This window comes from Leiobunum rupestre, chromosome 11, assembly GCF_980474605.1.
Source record: "Leiobunum rupestre chromosome 11, qqLeiRupe1.1.hap1, whole genome shotgun sequence".
Lineage (NCBI taxonomy): Eukaryota > Metazoa > Arthropoda > Arachnida > Opiliones > Sclerosomatidae > Leiobunum > Leiobunum rupestre.
This window is the reverse complement of record NC_143394.1, coordinates 27,615,890-27,640,745: the sequence shown is the minus strand read 5'-3', so window position 1 is coordinate 27,640,745 and position 24,856 is coordinate 27,615,890. Positions and strand designations below refer to the sequence as shown.

At 37.9% G+C, this 24,856-nt stretch overlaps 1 protein-coding gene and 1 long non-coding RNA gene across 2 annotated transcripts; both read left to right on the top strand.

Annotated features, from left to right (window-relative positions):
• The first annotated feature begins 1,529 nt into the window (after nt 1–1,529).
• On the top strand, nt 1,530–14,951 carry LOC149922110 (sodium/mannose cotransporter SLC5A10-like). Its single transcript, XM_090162930.1, has 15 exons — nt 1,530–1,555; nt 5,901–5,996; nt 6,060–6,131; nt 11,782–11,886; nt 11,951–12,010; nt 12,071–12,175; nt 12,253–12,439; nt 12,517–12,722; nt 12,797–12,932; nt 13,021–13,128; nt 13,213–13,363; nt 13,425–13,593; nt 13,939–14,151; nt 14,215–14,353; nt 14,439–14,951. The coding sequence occupies exons 2-15, from the start codon at nt 5,904–5,906 to the stop codon at nt 14,708–14,710; spliced, it is 2,016 nt and encodes a 671-aa protein (XP_090019056.1). The 5' UTR covers nt 1,530–1,555; nt 5,901–5,903; the 3' UTR covers nt 14,711–14,951.
• A 143-nt stretch (nt 14,952–15,094) lies between these two features.
• LOC149922109 (uncharacterized) lies at nt 15,095–16,675 on the top strand. Its single transcript, XR_016477325.1, has 3 exons — nt 15,095–15,538; nt 15,590–16,357; nt 16,434–16,675. It is a non-coding gene; the product is annotated as an uncharacterized LOC149922109 (long non-coding RNA).
• Nucleotides 16,676–24,856: the final 8,181 nt, after the last annotated feature.

The window sequence follows — 24,856 nt, the reverse complement described above, 5'->3', positions numbered from 1 at the left end:
GATGAGGAACGCTTCGAGTCAACTTTGTAGTTTATAATACAGAGGTTGGTTCCCTATTTTGAAGACGAAGTTGAAGGTCAGCTACAGCAGCCTGATACAGAGATTACTGTGGTTTCGTCCTGTCTGGTCTGGTATCCACGGTCTTGATCTCGATATTTTGATTGAATTTCAACTGCTGAAAGCCATTGGAGAAAAGCAATTTCTATGATCATAGATTGAAAACTTATTTGTCATGATTTTAAATTAATATACTTATTTTTTTTTATCAAAAGACAGGCTGAAGAAGGATCATGGTCCGAAAGTTCCAGTAATAATAAATTATATTATTTCTTTAAGGGCCATGTTGTATCTGTCTTTTGATAAAACAAATATAGCAAGTATAGCAATTTCTATGGTGTACGGTGAATTTTGGTCGAGGGCTGGACTCTTGGGATGCTGAAAATTTCCATGTACGGAGGAAGACCACTATGGTACAGCAAATCAATAAATTGTGCACGACTCAAAGCATCATTTGGGTAAGAGAGAACATTGAAAAGAAGGGCCTTAAATTTCCGTATTTCAATTTGACGTCTTTTCCATCGACATCTTTCACCTTTTCATCTACCTTCGCGAGTTTGAAATAAGGAATCAAGATAGCAAAGACATCATTTGAGAGTCTCAATTTTTGAGTAAATCATTTCTACACAGGTATCTTCTAACTACTGAAGCAAAGACTAAAGTTTAAGTAAGGCTTTATCTGCAATAGTGAATGCCTAAGAGTTGTGATTAGAGTAGAATGTAATGTGGCAGAGTTAAAAATCGTGTTTGGCAGTGTTTATTTCTTTTGAAATATATGAGAACAACTGTTCGGTTTGAGAGATTCGAGGTTTATTATATTTTGGGGTGCATTTACGTCGATTCTAGTTCGCAGAAGAGTGGCTTCTAGTTGAAAATTGAGGGATAATTCTTTGCGAGGTTTAAGGCTTTTGCTTCATCTTTGGGAAGTGATCATTCACTTTGTAGAAAGATTTGAGCACGGATATTGTCACATCATTTACAGAGATTGTCAGTAATTTCTTCAATTTTCATTTGTCCAAAGAGAAAGGTGTTTTCATACAGTTTCCACCAATTAATACAACTTTTACAACCAACCCAATCTCTCATCTAAAATGACATTTCTAGTGCATTTTGTTCCGAGTAGTTTTCTTCTGATTTGGAGTTATCTTTCCCGTCTTAAGCCATCGTGGTCAGAGGCCCTGGAGATCGCGAGGCTTAGCAGAGGAAATACGAGCTTCAATGTCCTTGATGATTTGTAGGCCGATAGCGATTAGCATGGAAATTTATTGAAAGATATAGACTTCAGAAATATTTCAAGACGCAAAACAAAATTTATGAACAGTGTGGATGCTAATTAACTAATAAATTAATTGAGAGTGAGCCAAAGCGCGACATAATACCACCGATGATTTAGTTGTGTCATCAATACAGTTCAATTTCTATTTTGTTTTACGTTTAATTTTCCTAAATAATTACGCATCTAATTATCGATAATTTCTAGAAGGACTCTCTTTAAAAGGTATTTGCTAAATCACTTTGGTTTTTACACCGAAATTATATATACTCCAATAAATTAGTATACCGAAGTAATCATTGAAAGTAGTGATTCTGGAAACCATATCTCACATTCCTATAAAATCTTACCGTAACCTTATACTTTTATGTTATAACAAAGAAATATTGTTTAAAAGGCGTTTTCACGCTTTTTCCCCCGTTTCAAAATCCGATTTCCACGCGTATTTTTAAACCTAATATAGAATGGGCAGTCAAAATTATTTAAAATAAACCTGCTGAGCGAGGTCAGACTTTTAGTAGACTATTGACACAGTAAATTAAAATATATTTAAATAGGAATTAGTAGCGGAAATAAAAAAATAAAACATGTTTAAGGTGAAGAGGGCTAGAAGAGAGTTTTAAGTTTATGGAGTGTTGTCGTCTGATACGATTTTGAAAACTTGTAACGTCACAGCTGTAGTGTTAATAGTGGCCGCCATGACAGTTACCGTTTTTTATCAATAGGCAAATTACAATGGTGACGTCGCAGGGTTTCAGACGACAACACTCTATACCCAAGTCATGGTTTAAGGAAATCATTATACAATAAATATTTAATGTAGTAAATTTTTGCAAATTTCCCCTCTAAAACTTCCCGATTTTCCAGCTACAAATAATTTTGAAACAACAGCTGTCAGTTTTGTTTTAGGGGGGCGGAGCTTACTCTTCGAGCATGAGGGAAATCGTTTTCAACATAGTCATTCTACATACTTATAAATAAATACAATCTTTTGGTATAAATAAATATATTCTTATTATAAATAAATACATTCTAGGTATAAATAAATACATTCTAGGTATAAATAGGTAAATTCTTGGTATAAATAAATATATTATTGGTAAAAATAGATACATTCTTGGTATAAATAAATACATTCTTGTTGAAATAAATGTTTGAATTGTCAATTGTCTAATAAACTAGTTAATTATAAGACGTTGTTGATGTTAAATAACTTTTAATAAATAGTATAGAATGTACAAAACGTTAATGAGATTAAGAAATTAAGAGCAACAAATTAGTAAGGGGCGATGCGCCGATGACCAAAAGCGAATATCGAGAGCGAGAGAGAGATCATGGAGGAATACGATGGAGTGATCAAAGAAAGTTAAGCAGACGACAAGACTGCCAGTCACCGAAAACAAACACAATCTAGATATAAGCAGTACGGTTACAATATTGAAGTCGAACAAACAGTTTATCAACAAAACTAACTGCTTCGCGAAGGCAATGGAATTTCCTTAAGCTTGAAAATTATGCTCACTTATGCTAATAGACCATTTTATATTTACCATATATTTACAACTACAAAACCGCTTGATAATCAAATAATCATAAATAAAGGTATTTGCTGTTAATATTTTAAGTAATTTTTGCCTAATCTAAAAGATGCGTATGGAAATTTTTTAAATGTGTACTAGAATTTCCACTCAAATCCTCTGAAATCCCAGGAGAATCAGATCCTCCAATAGACCAATGCATAAATCAAAAAAGGCTAAGGACTGACCACTTTCGTTAAGTTGCTCATGGTCAAGTAACGATGCCCTACAAATATCCCTGCTCTTTAATCATTTTAAATATTTACAAAGAAAGTACAGCTAGAAATCCGTTAAGGTAATTTAAACAAATATTCCTCTAGTGAGGAGCCTCGGGGGAAAGTGTTTAGAACCGAAGCCGCGTTGCCTCTTTGGCCGGCTATTGCAATCCGTTGAAGGAGGTACTGTATCGAGCGCGTCTCGCCGGTCACTTCGCGAATACGCCAGCCGATGGAGTGTACCAAAGCTAAGCCATCGCGCCCGAAGGATCCAAGGGTTTTGAATGCCACGGCTTTAAACACGTAGCAGTTTTCTAGGCCTTCGTACTTGGTTTTCTTCTTTTGTTCAGCCAGGGTAGCGGCCCAGAGAGAGGCTGAAGAAGAAGAGATCAAATAGGAAGGCGCTAGAGGTTCGGTGCAGCTAAAATCCCACACTAGGGATTTACCACTAGACCCGGGAACCAAGGATAAACCGTCGGGACGCTTTCCATCCTCACGCGATAGACCTGGGGGCTCCAGGGTGTCCGGAACCCCAGCAGACACCAAAGCGCGTTTAAGAACATCGTTCACCGCACCATGGCTCGAAAGCCTACCCGCACTTTTCTTACAACTTAGGCCTTGAGTTCCAAAGGAATCGACTTGGCAGTTGCAAGAGTGCGGCACACATATGCGGGCGCCCAAATGAAGGCCGATGGCTATCCGGAGTGAGTTATCGTTTAAGAATGTCTCCAATGACCGTGACGGAAGAGCGTTCAACCAGCAGCCGGATTCTTTAGTGCTCACGGAGAGCAACCTCACCTTGGCGCAGTCACTTGCTTGACTATTTTAAGGAGTAGCCAAGTCCCAGTGAAAATTGACGCGCTTTTAAAAGTAAACATAATGCTTTATTTTCGCCAAGTTATGATAAATTATCGAACATAAAATTTTTAAACAACCGTTTCGTTTCTATGGGTAGCTATTGTCACCAGGCGAAAATGAAATAGAAATCTAACTAAACCCCTGTAGGCCTGCTTTTTTCCGTTAATGCTTTGACTCTCCTAAAACGTACAAACCATCTACCACCGATAGAATGCTTAGCTCACTCTACGCATGTGCGAAGGTATTACCCGGAGCGATTCTGTTAGGTAGCGATCTCAGTGCCTATTGTAATTAATATACATTGTGTCAGTATTTGATATACCAGTGCACCTGCTGTATCAATCAATCAATAGAACGATTAGTCTCACCATAATGCGCTGCGCAATCGCCCACAGGCCGAACGGATGACGAAACAGCCATGGGCAGAGAGATAACCCTACTCCAATCTTTTTTTACAAACCATTTTTTTGTAATTAATGTCTTTGTATTCGATGCCATGAATTGTTTTCTTAAAAGTGGGCCCTCTTTTAGACTTTTAAAATTGTGAAGAACACGTATAAGCGTGTTTGGGGCCCAACAAATTAATTTAAGGATACTCGTCCGGCACCTCTAAAAACGATTTGTCATCCCCAAAATAAAATGAAAGGTACACCTACCCTAACGTCGAGGTTCCAACAGCCAACTGATTAGGCTAACTTGGTTAGTCAGGTCGTAATTAGCAGACATCTGAAGATAATCAGTTAGTCACATTAGCTTGGTCTGTTATGTTCCTCTCACCTAGCAATCTGGTCTCATATTGTATCCGATTCGTTATCCCAAGTAGCGTATCTGAGCCGATCTGCTATGGATTCCGCTATAAAACTATAATATGTAACGTAACATTTGAACCATCCTCCCCTCCCGCATAAACAACATCCCACTCCAGCCTTACTACTTAGCGTAATTAGTAGTAATTTTATAAAGTGCCAATTAAGATAGGAGTACCGCTTTCGTTTCCCCAGGGTTATTTAACTTTTAGGACGTTGGATTAAGAAGCTATACCAGAAATAGAAACACGTATCCCACAATAAGTCAGATCTTCCTCCTACTAGAGCACCCTCAATTGTATTTAAATAGAAGCTTATGGAAAAATAAGTTAACAATGGTGGGGTCAATTAATTATAAAAATAAATAAATGCTATTCAATTATTTTCGTAACTTAAAAACATTCAGACTATCTTTATTCAATGGCATTTCCCGCGCAATAATGATAAACTTATGGGCTCCATCCGAACGCTTGCCTAATCCAATCTTCTAAAGTTAACTAACCCTCGTTTGTCCATAGAATGGGAAGAGTGAGGATCGCGGTTTTCCGTACGATTGTGAAGGTATAAAAATTTTCCCACCGAATCTATGCATTTTACCACCAATATCAAACTGCATAAAGACCTTTTCACACGAGCCAACTTTTCAAATCAAAATGCTGAGTCAGCAAAAATGGATCAGTGAGCCATTTTTTTATCGCGTACTTTTTTGGTGGATAAACTCATCGAACATTTATTCACACGAACCAACTAGTTGACTCAACTCAAGTTGACTCATCTAGTTGGATCAAAAAGTTGGCTCGTGTGAAAAGGCCTGAAGAAGGACATCATTAATGGCGTCACCTCCAACTTAGTAAAATCTCGAAGTGTACGAGGTCTACATGTATATTGCTTAAATATTAGTTATTATTTAAATATATTAAACGCGCCACTTGAATAGGAAATAGATAAGCGAAGATTTCTTTCTCGTTATTGCAACTACTCTAAACTAAAATTAATTATTTATAATTTTGCCATCCTTATCAATTTGCCACTTCCGCACGTCATGAGGGCGCGCTTTTAGGTCGTTTTTCCCTAAATGTCCACAGAAATAACAAAAGAATTTTCTTAAACACAGAGAATGGTATTTCAAAAAGATGATGTCAAGATGAGCTCGCTCGATTTTGGAGTGGTGGCGCTCTATTTTGCAGTTGTTCTAGCAGTTGGCTTATATGTAAGTTGTCCTTCCTTTTTATTTTACTAGAATTGTTTAATATAAGATTAAAATGACTTACAGTCCATGTGCCAAACGAACAGAGGAACAGTCAGTGGCTATTTCCTAGCTGGAAGATTTATGTTTTGGCTACCGGTGATATATTTTTTTAAATTTGTAGTTTTAAGATTCAATATTTGCAAATGTATATAGACGTAAAACAGAGTGTCTAATTTGAAGTAGGGAAGCTACTGATCTCCCCCTTAACGGTGACTAACCCCTTCCAGGTGCGAAACCAGTTGGGTCATGGAATAAGGAGCGTGCTTGTAGAGGTTAACGGTAATTAGGGAGTGTAGGGAGCTGTTGGCTCGCGTGGCATGAGCCGCATGAAGGGCTTGCCGCCACCCACCTACGCATTGTAACCCGGTCACCTGCAGTGCCCCCGCCAGCAGTAGGCACAAGTAGGTACGTGCCTATGTTCAAAAATTTTAGGGCTATTTTAGGGGCCTCTAAAAGTTTAAAAAATTGCCTCTGGGGCCTCCAAATGTGATTTTTAAATTTAATTTATTTTTAAAAATTGGTCATCTAGCCCCCTAAAAAAAGATCTCCCTTTCAATTCCAATTTCCAAGAGTCCTAAATGGCCCTAACAAAACGTTCTCTTTTGAACCACCTCGAAATCAATATTACTTGAGTACACAACCAAAGGCAGCGAACTCTGTGGTTTCTGCTTTTGGTAGTGTACTCTGTTAACATTGATATAGAGTATATGACAAAAGACTGGCCTGGGATGGGGAAGTCCGTCGTGCAAGGAAAGCAGCAAAAAAAACCACCTGTTCGCCTCAGTGACACCTTAGCTCCAACCGACCAACCAACACGATAAACATAAGTTTAGTTTCTAGGAATTCTACAAAAGGGGGCATAAAGTGAGAAACTGGATTTCTTTAATACGACTTAAACCGTTGCAACGCTTAAACGAAGGGAAATCCCCGCGGAGCTGAAGTCGAAGCGTAAAGCATCGTACCAGTCACTACTTTGAATAGAGAGCGTCCTGGGGATTAGGGTTTTTTCTTTTTTACACTTTGTCCCTTTTGCGAAATCACGTGATATCAGTGACCACTGATCGTAGAGAAAGGACCTAGACCTTCGGTGGTCGGAGATGTCCCAGATAACGCGCGTTTCTTCATTTCTTTTTCTGCTCCTGAACAAACAGGTAGTTCTCAATTTCGATTATCTCCCAGTCAAATTTTTTCAAAGTCTCTTCCGAGACTAACTTTGCCTTTTTAACGGCTATTTAGCTGTTTTAAGCTAATTTTTAAACAGCCTTTTTCAAGGCTAATTAGCTATTATAGCTAAATTCTTCAAAAAGCCTTTTTCAAGGCTAGCTATTCTAGAAAAAATAATCAAACAGCTTTTTTCGGGGCTTTGATATAGCTGGTATTATTAAAAAGTCTGTTTGAAGACTACATAGCTTTAACTAAGCTTTATTTTCTTAAACCTTTTTAAGGTTATTTCGCTATTAGTATATAATAGTAGCATTTTGAAATATGAGTATCAGAAAATTTTTATCTGGGTCCCAAAAACGAGAAAAACGGAAAAGGGAAGATAAAGTTTCGTTAGTAGTCAGAAAGGTACAATGGCACGTTTTTTGAAATCGTTGGCGCCAAGCCATAACTATAGTTCTGAGAAACACCTAGTCAAAGAATTGGGAAAGGGTTTAGAATCCTTGGGGACTGATAACAGTCACTGTTTTAGTAATACTGCTGAAGTTCTTCCAAACGTCAGTACTGATATGGAAATGGAACTAACTCATGAAGGAGAAATTGCAGAAGTAATTGCAAACCCCAACTCTAACCATGCACAAAATACATCAAAAGAAATGGGCTTACACGCGTTGAATAACTTGGATATTAGTCTAGATAAAGATTGCCTTCCAGTTCAGCCTAAACTAAATCCTTTTCCTAAAAGATTAATTGGCGGTAAAAATCGAGGTTTCAATTCTTCTTGGTATGACAAATATCAAATGATTGAATATTCAGTTGCAAAGGATGCAGTGTATTGTTTTTGTTGCCGTCATTTTTTAGGCAGTAGAAACACTGCATTTCTAAAGGGATTTTCGGATTGGAAAAACATGGGGAGACAATTCGAAGAACAATTCACTTCCAACAAATCTTCTCACCAACTAGCCTACAAAATGTACTTAGACTACATGGAATCCAAATCCCGTGGATCAATAGGTTAACGACCACCATAGACTACACGTTATTAGAAACAGAGAGGTCCTATCTACACACGTGGAAGTTATTATTTTATGTGCCCAACAAGATTTAGCACTTCAGGGGAACACTTACACATCCGCCGACAATATTGGGAATAGGGGAAACTTTATTGCAATATTAGATCTTTTAAAAAGAAAATGTCCTGATTTAAAAGCCAAGTGCGATAATATGCCGAATAATGCCAAATATTTGCACAGCACCATACAAAACGAAATAATTGGCATTTGTGCAAGTTTAGTGAGAAAAATTATTATTCAAGAGGTCAACGAATCCGGTGGTTTCTACTTTGTAATAGCTGACGAAACACGAGACAACGCGGGAGTAGAGCAGTTAAGTCTTTGTATTCGATATACTAAAGCAGAAATAGGTGTCGTAGAATGATTTATAGGGTTCACAGATTTACACAAGTTTGATTCTGAGAGTATCAGCTTGGCAATTATAAATCTTTTAAAAGAGGGTGGTTTCAAACTGGAGAATTGTGTTGCACAGACTTATGATGGAGCTAGTGTAATGAGTGGACACGTAAAAGGAGTAAGGGTTAAAGTAGAAGAAGCAGTAGGTGGCCATTGTCCGAACGTTCATTGCTACGCCCACCGCTTAAATTTAGTTTTAGTTGACTGTTGCTCCAAAATATCGACTGTTAGGGAATTACTTGGTTTGTTTGGTTGAAGCCATTTACAACTTTCAAAGCAATTCGGTTATTAGAAGTGAATATTTTGAAAACTCTCAGAAAGATCTAGGGTACGACATACTGAAAATGCCACAAAGCCGCGACACACGATGGTGGAGCAAAGAAAAGGGATTCACTATTTTAGAAATAGACTCGATTCCGTAGTTTTAACTATTAGAGAATCTGATTGAAAACGGAAAACCCGACGAGGCTGCTGAGTGTCGTGGGTATATATTCCAATTACATAACTTTAACAACTTAATATTAGTCGTTGCATTAGACGAAGTATTAGGCGTAACAAATTCCCTGTCGGAATATTTACAAAGTTCCAAAGTTATTTTTACGGAAGCCGTTGCCATTTGCCAAGCTACTGTCAAGACCTAAGAAGATTGTAGAAACTCTGAACGCTTTGATTCTATTTGGGAAGAAGCTACTAAAATCGCGGAATCGGCTTATATTGCAGTACCTGACCGTAACAGCGAACCGATAGCTTTACGGAAACGTAAAATTATCCCTAACAGGAGATTAAAACATAGTGTGGTAACAATTACAACGGGGACCAGGGAAACTAAAGCAAAAACCCTAATAGACCAGATGAGGTCCACCTATTTCGAATTAATAGACAAATTTATTTCTGAAATGAAAATCCGGCTATTAGAAAACTCTGGTCTATATAATAGTATCATGGCATCTGACCCTAACTCTGAGAACTTCCTAAACGATATCGATATCCTAACACATTGTAACACATACGATAGGTTTCATTTCGACCTTGATTCCTTAAAAAGTCAAATTAAAATTGCGAGAAATCTAATTATCCCCAAAAAATTTAACAGTGTAAGCTACTGCTTCCACTATTTAATGCCCATGGAAGATGGCTTCCCTGACCTTGTTAAGTACTACAAGGTTGTTCAATGCATTCCTGTCGCAAACACCATCTCAGAAAGAAGTTTTAGTTCCCTGAAAAGAATAGAAACACGTCTTCGAACAACTATGGGAGAATTTAGACTTTCAAATCTGGCTACGTTGTCCATTAATCGGGATTTGTCGAATTGTTTAAAAGAAAACCATAATTTAGTGGTTGGCGAATTTGGTAAAAGCTCTAATCGAAGAGTATCATTCTTTAATTAAATTGCGCGGGCAGAAAATTTTATCTTTCCTAAGAAAACGTTTAAATTAACATATTAGTGTCATAATTTTAAAATTTTAACTATAGTCAAGAAAATTCTTTAAAATCGGACATTTCAAATTTAAAATATATAGATAGGGGGGGTCTTTAAATCAGACCGGGCCTGTGTGTTAAAAATTCCTGGCGGGAGTACTGGTCACCTGTTTAAAGACATTATAAGTCGCTAAATGATTTGGGCTTAAGGTGGTGCCCTGGGTATTAGCCTAGCTGATGATTATTAATAAAAAAACTGTCGCGATGAACTTAATAGGTATACGTGAAAAGTGGAACGGTTGGTGATATTTACAAGCTCAATAGAAAATGCGTTGTAGTCATTAATTAATAAAAATAATGATAACAAGGCTTTATCCAGTTCAGTCAAGTACTGATTTCAAACTTACAGAAACACCTACACATTAATATAGATCAAAGTTAAAATGTAGATTTCACCTTTAAATTGAGGTTAAGTGAACTTTTATCATATTATCCGTGCAGGTTTTTTTTCGATAATGAAATACATCTAGATCGCGGACTTTGCTTGAAAATTGAAAACTGAAAAATTTCTAGGTTGTAGGAAACTTCACTGGCTCGAGTAAAATAATCTTGAACTGATTAACAGATGAGAAACGTAGCGTTGCTTCAGAGTGAACCACATAAACGGTTAATTTTTATCCAAACGCCGACCTCTAGCCATTTACAAATTGAGAAAGTTTCAGAGGAGAGCCAAAAAACTAAACACCGATTTACGATTTAATTTAGTCACCAGGTTGTACCGAAGGGAGAGAATCGAGGGAGCGGACATTTGCCTCTTTTGTGAACGGGATTTTGGATTTTTGGAAAATCCAGGTTTTTTATTGTGGTCTTGTCATATAAACTCTATGGGAGGGAAATACTTGGATTTTCAATTTGTGGATTTTTATCTAAATTTTGTACGGGATTTTGCCAACTCTATCCTAATTTTTCCGAGTCTATTAAGTCGAAATGTTTCTTGAAAAAACCGTCCTTAAAAAAAGTTAGACAAAAACTTAATTTTGTCAACTGTATATCATTTTCCCAACTTGATCTCATTTTTAAAACAGACAAAAATTATTTAATGGGGAAGAGGATCTTCCACAAAATGTAAATCAGCCTAATTTCAAATGACTTGAGACGAGTAGCGATAGAAATGCGGGGCTTTTTTAAAAAAGATTTATGGTATCTCGTTATATTAGAGGAATTAAGACGGAAAACGTCAGAGAACTTGTAAGTTCTTATTAGAAAAGTCAAGTAACGGGGGTCAATTAACTTGGAGGGAGCAGACTCAGTAGACATAAATCTGAGTTTAAAAGGTAATTTAGGAAAGGTGCTAAGAGTTTTTTGTAAGACCCTTTGATCAGTAGTAAAGTGGGCTTTATAAATACAATTACCGGAAGAATTAACGTATTGAGAAATGTTTTCATAGACGGAATTGAATTATAAATTGCAACGAATAGTGCCGGTAGTACAGATAATGTTTAATATAATTCTATTGGAGTGGGCAGTAAACTTAAGTGCTTGGTCAACAAGGACACAAATAAACGCGTTCCAATACGATCGTTCATAAGACAGTTCCGTTGAAAGAGTACGTGAAGTTGGATTTACGACTGCGCAATTGCAAAACTCCCAAAAGCGATTATCACCAAATTTTTCACCGTATATTTCTTTAAAAAAAGGTTGGAGCTTCAGTTTTTGCAACCAATATTGGCAGTGGTCACTTTATTGGATTGGCTGGATCCGGAGCTGCAACTGGGATCTCCGTCGGGGCATTCGAATTAAATGTAAATTTATTTTTTAATTTAAAGTAATGCATTATCAGATCAAATATTGGTTATTCTTTCACAGGCTCTAATTATTTTACAAATATCTGGATGGATATTCTTGCCAGTCTTCATAGCTAGTCGAGTGCGTTTCTATTTTCTAACGCATATTTTATAATAAAGTTAACGAACGTTGAATTTCCAGGTTTGTACTCTTCCAGAGTTCATGTCAAAGAGGTTTGGAGGACAGAGAATTAGAGCATATCTCGCGGTACTTTCTCTTCTTTTGTACATATTCACCAAAATCTCTGTAAATCCAAAAGCTTTATTTATTTCATATTGGGTATTTATTAATTTATAGTGAATTGAAAATTCTGTTAAATTTAGGTTAATCTCTATTCGGGATCAATTTACGTGCAACAAACTTTGCAATGGAATTTATACATTACCATTTTATTGTTGTTGACTATGACGGCCATTTGTACAATAACCGGTGGCTTAACTGCTGTGATATATACCGACACGTTGCAGTTTTTCGTAATGATTATCGGAGCCACGATTGTAGCTGTTAAAAGTACTATCATCTCTAATACCTTAGGAGTCAGTCATTGATTTAATACTGTTGTTATCATTTGAATTTCATTTAATTAGGTTACACGATAGTGGGAGGGTTAGATGGACTTCGTGAAAAGTACCCTGAAGCCATTTCGAGCAAACGTATTCCAAACAGTACGTGTGGGATTCCTCGGGACAACTTTTGGCAGTTATTGAGGCCATACGATGACCCCGAAATGCCCTGGCCGGGTTTTATATTTGGGCAGACTTTCCCTTCAATTTGGCATTTTTGTACCGATCAGGTATATTTACGAAGTTACACGAAAATCCATATTTTATGGTGCATTTCATTTTAAATCTTATTCTTTCATGGCAGGTCATCGTGCAAAGGTTGTTGGCAGCCAAATCATTGTCACACGCTCAAGGAGCCACTCTTTTTGCTGGTGTTATGAAGATATTACCGTTATTTATAATAGTCTTTCCTGGCATGATCAGCAGAGTTCTATATACTGGTAAGTTAAAAGTCTCAGATTACTTAAAATGTTTCTGTTCCTGTCGCGGATTGTGTAAACATTAAACTGTTTTGACTTACCAAAACAGATACCGTCGGTTGTATTGACCCTGACGAGTGTTTTAAATACTGTCAGAACAAAGCCGGATGCTCCAACATCGCCTATCCGCAACTGGTTTTAGGACTGATGCCTTCAGGTTTCGTTGCACAAATTATTTCCAGATTTAAAAGGAACTGCATTTCAGACGAACTAATATTTGCATTTTCATTTCACCTAGTAGGAATGCGAGGTTTGATGCTCGCCGTAATGCTGGCAGCCCTTATGAGCGACTTGACGTCTGTCTTCAACAGCGCAAGCACACTCTTCACTATGGACATATGGCCGCAAATTCGTAAAGGGACTACCGTCAAAGAACTGATGATTGTCGGAAGGTTGATTCGTTAAATACGTACCAAAAAGTCCAATGTTTTTCAAATTGATTTGTCTTTGTAGGATTTTTGTACTTCTCATGGTCGGTATCAGCATTCTATGGATTCCCGTGATTCAGGAAATGCAAGGCGCACAAATATTTGTGTATATTAATGTTATATCAGCCTATTTGACGCCACCTATCGCTGCTGTGTTCATTCTCGCTGTCTTTTGGAAGAGAATGAACGAGCAGGTAGAAATTGCGCGTTTTGATTAACCCTTGAACTACTGGACCCGAATCATGACCAAAAAACCTCATACTTCAAATGGCATCGCACGTTAACACTCCTATCGAGATAATCGTTGAATGTTAATACGTAGGACGTACCTAAAAGCGTTAGATAACGAACTCAATATGTTAGGCCAAGCGTCATTGGTTAATCATATTCCCCGGGTGTTAGTTTAATATTTGGGTGATAATCTTTCCAATATCGGACACAATGGCTTTACAAGTGGTGCTACTCTTTATACTCTTAAATTCGGGTCCACTAGTTTATTCGTCCAAGTTTAATTTCATTAATTTGATATTTTCTTAAAGGGAGCATTTTGGGGTCTCATGGTTGGATTTGTAGTGGGCGTTGTGCGAATGATTCTAGATTTTCTTTATCCAGTCCCGCCGTGTTACGAGAATGACAGCCGTCCTAAGATCATCTCTCTGCATTACATGTACGTTGCTATGATTCTTTTCTTTTTGACAGTGATTGCGTCCGTCATAGTCAGCTTACTAACCGCTCCACCTAAGTCATTTAGAGTAAGTAGATAATGATGTGTAAAACCCAATATGTTACGTAATGTTAATAAGAATTTTATTCAGCTAATTCGTACCACATATTGGACCAGACTAATGCACGAAGAAAGGAAAGATGAAAAAGATAATCTTGAATTGAATGGCAATGAAATAATTAAATTGTCGCAGGTGGGGGGAGTTGAAAATTTGGAACAATCTTGTGATGGTGAGATAATTATATTCTGTTTGGTAAAGATTACACTACAATTGGCAATTTTTACTGTAAATAATCTGTAATTTTGTTTCCGCAGAAGGAAGTGATCAAGATGAAATGAAAAAAGATGATGGTATTGAGAAGAAAAGAGAGAAAACACGAAGTGGAATAACCAGTTTAACGAGGAAATGCTGCATCTGGTTTTGTGGTTTCAACCAAGTTCCAGATAATCAAAAAGAAGAAAATGAGAGAATAGCGAACATTGCCAATCTTGAGCAAACCCGAAAGGAAAAAGTCTTTTTAACATTGATCTTAATAGGGGTCATTTCTATCGCAGTTTTTCTTTTTATATTTTATTCTGTTAATTAAATCACTCTGGCATTGATCACCTGCAATTAGAGACTATCTCAATTTTATGTATATAAATATTATTTGTGAAATTGTATTTGGAATATTTTTGGACTTTTAAATAGGTCGATTCCGAAAGTCCACACTCTTAGAAAAAAGGATCCAATATTTGTCCAAAATTGTACAAAATAGTCCAACTTTGGATCATACGAGTAAATGAAATCCAAGTTTGCCCTCTTAAAGCCAAATATGGACTTTTAGAAAAATTAATCCAATGTTTGTCCAAAATTGTACGAAATATTCCAACTTTGGATCATACGAGTAAATGAACTCCCTGTTTGCCCTCTTAAAGTCAAATGTGGATCCTTAAAAAAAACGTGTCAACTTCAAACATTATAAATTTTATTTCAAAAACCAGATCGTTTTTGAACAGCGGCAGGGGGCAGCAACGATAAAGGGAAAAAACAGATGACGTTAAAAACGTTGTTGTTTTTTCTTGACGGTCACCCCATCCTCTCTCTCTCTGATCTTATTCGAGAGATAGCGCGTTCAACCAGCACTTTATTAGAAACGAGCATCCGCGTGGCTAGAGATCGGCGTTTGAATAAGAAATTATCCAATTTATTTTTATTTATAACCGCAAATTATTCAAAAAAATATACGAAAAACCAATTATTTTTGCATGTTAAATCGTTGTTTATTCGTATAAAATGTTCATAAAAAACAATTAACCCAACTTTTTATGGTTAATCGAAATTTTGCCGGTTAATTTATTCGTTCCGCCGATCTCTACGCGTGGCTTTGTTCGAAATTTTGTTCCGGAACTTGGAAAAATCACTACGACCTAAGGTAAGACAGAAAATTTAAAATGCTTCCATTTTGTAACAATATTCATCAAAGACAGGTCCAAGAAACCTGTTTAGTTTAGTGAAGGTTGTGAAGGGGACATTCCATTGGTCATTGTACAGGTAGTCTGCACGCGGAAGCCTTCGCGTCGAGAACATACCAAGATACCACCCCCTAATTGAGAGCGTGGCGCTAACCTAGTTGCGCGCATACCGTCATATCTGACTGAAACCTAAATGCTCCAAGAGCTACGTAAACGGAAATCGTCAATGCGTGTCGTACACACCGGGAATGAGCAGTTATATCATTGCGCTATTAGTACTAAAACTTATATTCTTCCAAGGCTGCCGATTTTGTTCAAACTCGGGGGATTGGTAGACCTTCATGTAACTTGAAAAATCCTAAAGGGAATTTATTCAATGGGCAACGGATTTACCATGGCAACGAAAAATGTTTATGACAACATAAAATGGAAATTTTCCCAATGAAAATAACATGCGATTTGGACCGATTCCAAGGGTCCCCCCTGTGAAAGATTTTAAAAAATTGAAAAAATAAAATAAAATACCAAAATAATAAAAATTGACAAAAAAATAAAATTGATCACATTTTGATCAATTTGAACCAAATGGGTGAAAATGAACCGATATGGCTTAAATAGGAAAAATTTCAATTTTATGTTGTCAAAAACATTTTTCGTTGCCATGGCAAAACCGTTACCCATTAAATAAATTCCCTTTAGGATTTTTCAAGTTACATGAAGGTCTACCAATCCCTCGAGTTTGAACGAAATCGGTGTGTAACACCTCGGGTCGTCTCCTTGTAAGTATAGATTGGCTAAAGAACCATAATCTCATTTTTCCGAATTAATTTATATATTTTTATTATTTTTATTTAGAGTCCAAAAACTGTCACTCCAAATCTGTTTAGGAAATGAAGACTTCACCACATGTAAAGGCGGCGTCGAAATTGAAAAAGAAAAATTTTAAGTTTCTATAATCGAGCGGCTCTATTTGCGGGTGTTTACGCTTTCCAAATGGAACTTTAAAAGACTCGTCGCGGAACATTAGAATATTTTCAAAAAACTAGGTTTAAAATTAGTGTAGATAAAGTAGCCCCATCCATAATTACTTTTGTAAATCAAATGTCTAAATAAAAAATAAAATTTATATTTTGTAAAATTATTGCAGTTTTATTTCAACAATTTATATATTTAAAAACACTAAAATATTTGGAATTCCGAAATGTTTTTTTATTCGAATCCTACAATGCCAAATGGCGACTCTTGCGCGTCCAAAAGGGGACTCTTGCGCGTCCAAAAGGGGAGTCTTGCGCGTCCAAAAGGGGACTCTTGCCCGTCCAAAAGGGGACTCTTGCGCGTCCAAAAGGGGAGTCTTGCCCGTCCAAAAGGGGACTCTTGCCCGTCCAAAAGGGGACTCTTGCCCGTCCAAAAGGGGACTCTTGCCAATCCAATGGGGGATTAAATAGAGCTCAAATCTGAACCTTTTTTAGTCCAAATCTGAACCAATACCTCCCAAAATGCAAGACAACTCGTCTAATTTTGGTTAAATTTAAAGCCATAAAGGGATTGATAACTCTTTAAATTTGGAGAGCTAGATCCACATTCGGACTCTAATATATCCATCCAAATTTGGACGTCAATTTTCTTATCCAAATTTGGACCGAAATGTGCGCTCTCACAGAGTCAGTCATTTGGATCCTGTTTCATCCATAATTGGACAACATTTTTTAAGAGTGTAACTGATTATTAAGTCAGAGTTAATGGAGAGATATCGGTGCCTTTCACTGTTACGAGAGGCGTTCCCCAGGGAAGCTCTATCAGTCCAATTCTCTTTAGCGACATGCTGAACGGGATACCCCGGCTATGTCCTAGGGGAACACGCAGACGATATCGCAGCCTCGATTAGTGGTCGGAGTCTTCGCATTCTGTATGAGACTATGCAAATTTATCTGGCTGATTATTATTAATATTTAGTGATTTGTAAAACCTATTACTTATGAATAAAGAAGCCTTTTGGGGGGGCAACATATGCCCGGTCCCCCCCCCCCCCGTTCCGCCGCCACTGTTCTGGGCCTATATCAATGGCACTTTTACTTCCTCTCTCTCTGAGGCTGCCTCGGAATTAAATAACTTTTTTGCCTCTACTGTCACAGACCATGGTCTTTTGACCAATCTTCTGGGTCCTGTTAATCCTATTTCCAGCCCTTTGCCTTCGCGAACTCTGTCTCGGTTCAGCCGGGAGCAGGGACGTCATTTCAAGATTTTTCCGGAGTGGGCAGAAATTTAATGTCTTGGGGCTGGGAAAATGGGTTTTTTAAAAGGAAATAATGCGTCAAATTTAAGATTTTTTGGATTTTTAATCGATATAGTTATTGCATAACTGCGATAATATCATACAAGCCAAAACATTCTTCCCAATTAAAAACAGTTTGAACAAAACTATGCCGTTGCGCCAAAATTGACAGAGGTCTCCGGCTGGAGAAAGAAGAAGTATTCTCTCCTTTGGTAGATATATATAGATAGATATATAGATAGATATAGGAAACGTATATAAAGGTCTAGATAAAATATTTCAATGGGAGTAAATACGGAGGTGACAGCTAGCAGAAACGCGTAATTTCTGTAGGCTATAATTATATAAGGCGCTATCTATCGGTAAGAAAGCTCATGCTATCGTCGCGAGAGCCATTGTCTCCTGCTTAAAAATTATACTAAAAGTCACCAACAGACTACGGAAAGGTCAAGTACTTAGTACTAAAATGCTTAGAGAGCTCGCGCTCTTGGTCACGTGCCTTCCTCGGTGTCTGCTAGGTGTCAATTCCGTATTTTATGTTAGGCTTAGACGCCCCGAAATATATCTAGACCTTTACATACATTTCTTATATCTATGGGTAGGACTAGGAAATAATAATCAGCTAGGCTAATACCCAAGGCACCACCTTAGGCCTAAGTCATCAAGTGACTTTTGAAGCCCTTTAATTCAGGTGGCCGGGTTACAATGCGTAGGAGGGTTGTGGCAAGCCCTGCATGCCTTGCGAGTCAACAGCTCCCTACACTTACTATTACTTAGGTTACGATTTCCCACGGAAAGAGTTCAACCAAAGAAAGAGCTAAACAGCCTAAACGGTGACCCTCAGGCTCCCCGCCAGCAATAGGCACAAGTAGGCACGTGCCTACGTTGAAAAAGTGTTGGCGTACTTGGGGGCCTCCAAATTTTTAAAAAGGTGCCTATGATTGGGCCTCCAAAATCGAAATAAACTTTCAGTTCGTAAGATTTTTACATTTGGGCCTTCTAAAAATGCTTATTTAGAAAGCAGGTTTCTTTGCCAATTTCAAGAGGGTTAGAATGAATGACCACGATTCCAGATTTTTCCCTTAAAAACTTGATCTTTTGAATCGACTGAAATACTACATGCTAGGCAGAAAGGTGCACCTGACACCTGTTTGCCGTGGTGTCAGTGAGAAGCTACAACACACTGTGTTACACCGATAAGCAACAAACACAGCACCCCACAAAAGGATAACGCAACCTGTCAAAAGTCGCGCATTTCCTTTTTCAAGACTACTAAGCTATTACAAACAGTTATTTTCAAGACACATTGGATTTTGAGGTGTTGAAGGATAAACCGGAATTTTTTTGCCAAGATTCAACTTTAGAGAGATCCTGTTGTAACTCGGCGTTAGATGTGTTTGTACTAAGAATTTTGATAAGTTTTGTGTCATCTGCAAAGAGACTGGGGAAAGAATGGTCGACAGCTGAAGGTAAACTATTGATGTATATTGCAAATAAGAATGGTTAACATTAGGAGCGCACAGCTATGAAATTAGATATAAGAAAGGTATAAATCATTCTAACACCAGGGAATGGTGCAAACAAAGCGATTAGCCAGGAGCAAAGTTTGGTGGCCAGAATTGAACACCAACATTGAGGACAGAATTAGAGCACGTTCAAGTTGTCAGAAAAATGCAACCATGCCAAAGGCTGAATACTTGAAGTGGCCCGAGGAGATCCAACCGGGGACTCGTGTCCATATAGACTTTGCCGGACCGGTAAATGGGAAATATTTATTAATATTAGTGGACTCTACCTCGAAATGGATGGAAATTGGAGTCACTTCAACAACCAGTTCAGCCGTAGTTATCACATTCTTACGACAAAATTTGGCACGTTATGGAATTATGAAGACCCTGGTGAGTGATAATGCCACTTTTTTCACAAGTAACGAGTTCCAAATCTTCACGCAGAATAACGGCTTCAAGCAATTGACCATTGCACCGTATCACCCTGCTTCAAATGGTCAGGCTGAAAGGGTGGTGCGTACTCTGAAGACATCATTAAGAAAAATAGATGGTACTTCTAACTCTGCCATTGATGTCATTGACGAAGGTTTAAAAAAATTCTCAAATGGATCTCTAGACGTAAGACTAGCAAGATTTCTCATAAACTATTGCTGCACTCCGCAAATTTGTGGTAAATCTCCAGCGGAAATCATGTTTGGAAAAGAAATCCGCACCAAACTTGACATGGTCCATCCAACGAACTTTAAAGAGGAGAGAGGTAATGGGAATATCAACATCGATAAACCTATAATTGAAATGCTAGAAGTAAATAATAATAGCGATAAAACCATTAGTAAAAATTAGTGATGTTACCTATAAGTTTCATCCTAATCAAAAAGTCTTTGTAAAAAACTATGGTAAGGGAGAAAATTGGATAGAGGGAACTGTAAAAAATCTATCGGAAATATGATGTATGGGATTGATATTGGGAGAGGTATTATTAGAAAATATCAGAACCAATTGAGACTAAGGAGTGAGAAGTTATTAAAACCAACCGTGTCTGAGACATCAACAACTGGAGCCAGTAAAATGAATAAAAATCCAGATGCAGGGTACAGATCAGTATTACAACCACTGATCCAGAGTCATCAACAACCACCGATCCAGAGTCATCAGCAACCACCAATCCTGAGTCCTGACAATGAATCTCCAAGCTGGAGTAGCAAATCATTACCAAGTCGATCACCGAGTCGCAATCCTATCTTATTACCACGACAAGACTCGAGACCAGAGCAACAGCCTACCACAAGCATCTCTATTCCTAGTGTAGCCACATCATCAGAAGGAGCCCGATCAAGGATACGTATTAGACAAGATTTCGACAAAGAGCCTCAGTCGAGTAGACACAGACAACACGTACGAAGATCCAGTCGAAGACGTAAATCAATTAAAAGACTTAATTTATGAATTGAAATGTTTAATCGTTAATGTAGTTAAAATACACTATAATCAGTCTATTTAAAAAAGAGGTGATGTTATGAACTATAATAGCCAGGGGGCGCCACTGGGTGGGGAAGCTGATGGAGCTCTAGTTTTATGACCACCTAAACAGTGGTCTACCGGCTGCCGACATGTTCGGTACTCTTACTTAAAACTTCATATGTAAAAATCATCATCATCATGGAAATAAATCTTAAAGCTTCAATAGAGATTGTTTAATTAACAAGAACAAACACATCAGATTGATTAAATCTAGATTAGATTTTTTAATCTTGATTACCCTGATTTAATCTTGATTGCCCTCATTTAATGCCGATCACCCTGATTTAATCACGATTACCCTGATTTAATCACGATTACCCTGATTTAATCACGATTACCCTGATTTAATCATTTTACTATGATTAAGACGCAGCCAAAATGGAAGTGACCTGCCCCTCGGAAAAATCTAATCGACGAATGTCATTCCTTGATTAAAATGCCTTTAAAAAAATCCATTGCAGGGGAAACTTTTAGAAATGATGTCAAAATTTAAAAACAATCGTCAAAAGTCAGGAAATTTTTGAAATAAACATTATAGATGGGGCCTCTAAATCAGGCTGGGCCTATGTGCAGAAAATTCTTGGCGGGGCTACTGGTGACCCTAACATCGGAATCGGAGTTATTCGTCAAAAGATTTCACCAAAAGGCTTCTTCGGTGAACTAAAAGTCAGTTTGGCAAAACTAAACAATTAGTAGTACTTTTAAGAAAGAACTATATTAATATTATTTAGTGTGCAGGTTAGTTGATTAGAAACTGTGCATGATAATCCTTTATTATTGAATTAGATCTATAATAGTAGCGTATTTCCTGTTTATTACGTTTTGGTATGTTTTAATTATACGTTTGTATGTTTAAGTGTTTGAAATACATTTTACTTGTACACCCGACACTTGCCATTTCTTTTTCAAGCCAGCGTTGGACATAAGGCACTAGCCACGGCATTTGACTGCTAAAATAAATGCTTTGACTACTAAAATTAATCGAAATCTGGGGCTCACTAGTCAATTTGAAAATTTTTCCTAAATATTCATAAATAATGGCGAATGTTCCGTATTAAAAATTCATCAATTCCATTTTATTTAAAAAAAGGTGATCGGTCAAAGTCATGTGCCTCTAGTGATAAACTCCTATTTCAATAGATCTTAAAAGAAATTGATTTGAAAATCTTCATCGGTTCATTGTGTAAATTGGCGCGTGCTTGCTCGGAAGGGATAATCTTATTGGCTAAGACAAATGCAGATAAATATTGCTAAGCCCACGTGATTCTATTTTATTATCAGAATAAATAATTGCACGTGCGACGAAAAAATGGGCGATATCATCGAGATTCACGCGTTTTTAATTTAAAAACCCTTCCTTTTGACGGTTTTTATTTTGGAGCGAATAATTTCTTTTAGCGTCTATTCTGACTGGTAAAGCCAAATGTTGGCTGTCCTTCTTGTTTTTATACCCCCCTATTTACCCCCACTAGTCAGTGACTACTAAAGTAAATTATGATAGTTTGGAGGAGAGAAGTATTCTGGAGTGGAAAAGTCAGGCGCCACCTGCGGCTTTGTAAAATTCCCATCATGCACTTTTTGGTCGGACGTCATCAAGCCCGAATGATGGCAGATAAAGCTGACGTCCGACCGAAAACCGGGGTAGTCTGGATAATTCTAACAGCAATAGGCTGGAAAGGACGTTCTTATTACCGCTATGGGATTTTCCACTCCAGAATACTTCCCTTCACCAAGATGATAGGAAGCTCACTAGTCAGGCTGACTACTAAAAAAATATCCTTATGTCCAAATCCAACCCTGCTTCAGTTCAGTTCAGTTCACTTTTCCACTCCGAATTTGATCCCTTTTAAATCAGGGAGGCTCACTTAAACTTACAGATAAGGGGCGCAATGGGGGGACATGGTGTGTGTCACCACGTTGGTCGTTTAGTAGGTTTGCGGAGCGACCACCACCAGTCCTGTCCAAGAGGTGTTTGGTGGCCTCCGTCGTCTCTGTTTTTTGTTTTTCTTCAGTTAGTCCAAGCCATCGGAGATAATCCGGGGATGATGGGGTTACTACCATAGGCATTTGCTCGGACTCGCGTATTAAAAGTCGCTCCGGGGTCAACGTCGGGCACTCTTCCAAGATGTGGGCCACGGTTTCTGACGGGGCAGCGCAGAGGTTGCATGTTGGTGCGTTCCCAAGGATCTCGGACTCCCTGGCTGCCGTTGGGAGGGCACAGGTGCGTGCCTGGAACAGTAGGCAGCTTCCTCGGCTGTTGTCATATATGGCTTCTTTGGCTGGCTTTTGCTTTAAGGCGTAATCCCGAAGGCTGGTCTTGCTACTGACCCTCCATACCCGTTGTCGCCACAGTTTTGCGGTGGGGCAGGTTCCCAGGTTCGCCCGGACCGCGAACTTCCTGTAGAGGCGATTTGTGCGGCGGCTCCATTGCGTTCGGTGGGCGGGCCTATCGATATAGTCGTATACCGCAAGTATCTGGCGATCCGGGGGAGCCTGTAGGCATGCTCCGAGGAAATTCATTTTCGCACGTTGCACATATTGGTACTTCTTAATAAATAACTAGAACGATTTTTATAATATTTTGGTGCGCGCCGATTAGAACCGTACCTTTAGCCCTTGGATTAATTAATGCATAAGGATATCCCGGTCTTGTTGAAATTCCCATCACTGGCGGAAATTCCGGTGCTAATGACGCTCTTTTTTCTACGTAAATCACGCAACCCGTTAATATAGCCTATCTAGTTTCAAATTGGACGCCAAAACTAGTTCGGAAAAAAAACGTCAGGTTTCCCTACTTTCTGAATATATTTGTGCCCCGTTTTTTGCGTTTGCGCAGATACCATAGATATAGGAAACGTATATAAAGGTCTAGATAAAATATTTCAAAGGGAGTGAATACGGAGATGACAGCTAGCAGAAACGCGTAATTTCTGCAGGCTATCCTTATAAGACGCTATCTATCGGTAAGAAAGCTCGTGCTATCGTCGCGAGAGCCATTGTCTTCTGCTTAAAAATTATACTAAAAGTCACCAACAGATGGTGTCTAAAGACTACGGAAAGGTCAAGTACTTAGTACTAAAATGCTAAGAGAGCTCGCGCTCTTGGTCACGTGCCTTCCTCGGTGTCTGCTAGGTGTCAATTCCGTATTTTATGTTAGGCTTAGACGCCCCGAAATTTATCTAGACCTTTATATACATTTCTTATATCTATGGCAGATACAGCTTTGCCTTTTCTGGCTGCTAGATCATCATTAGCATAGGTTTCCAGGTTTTTGCTAAGCCGGAATATCCCTATGCGTTAATTAATCCAAGCTTAGCCTGTGCTTTTCGTTGGCTGGCGTACGACAGTAACGCCATCTCCACCACGTATATCTAAAAACAATATCTCCAAAAATACCAAAATAAAATGGCGTCACTAGACGCATTTTTTAAAACGCGGTTTTTTATTAAAAGCTGAGAAATGTTTCGAAACTGGGTTAATAAATCTTGTATGAGAAATTATTCAAACAAAAATATATTTTTTTACAGGTTAGTGTTAGAAATTCTAAATAAAACAACTTAGAGAATGTTAAATACTTATTTTTCTTTAATTTTCCTATTACTCCAACTTTCTTTTAGTTTTCATCTCTGCTTACTTATTACCAAGAATGTATTTGTTATTACAAATGATACAAGATAAGTGTATAATATTATGCATAAGTGTGACACTTCCTATTCTTCACATGCAAAAGTTTTACTGACAAGGAGAGTACCCGAGGTGTTTATTGCAGATTTTGTTCAAAGTCGGGCGTAATGTACACCTATAGAGATATGAAATTTCACCAAAGGAGACGTTGCACTTCTCATTCGATTTGCCATGGCAACAGAAAATATTTTTGACCACTTAAAACAAAAAGAAGATTTTTTCCTTTTTTTACCTAAACATTCTTACAATTTTACCCCAAAACTTACCAAACTTGATGAAATTTACCTAAATGT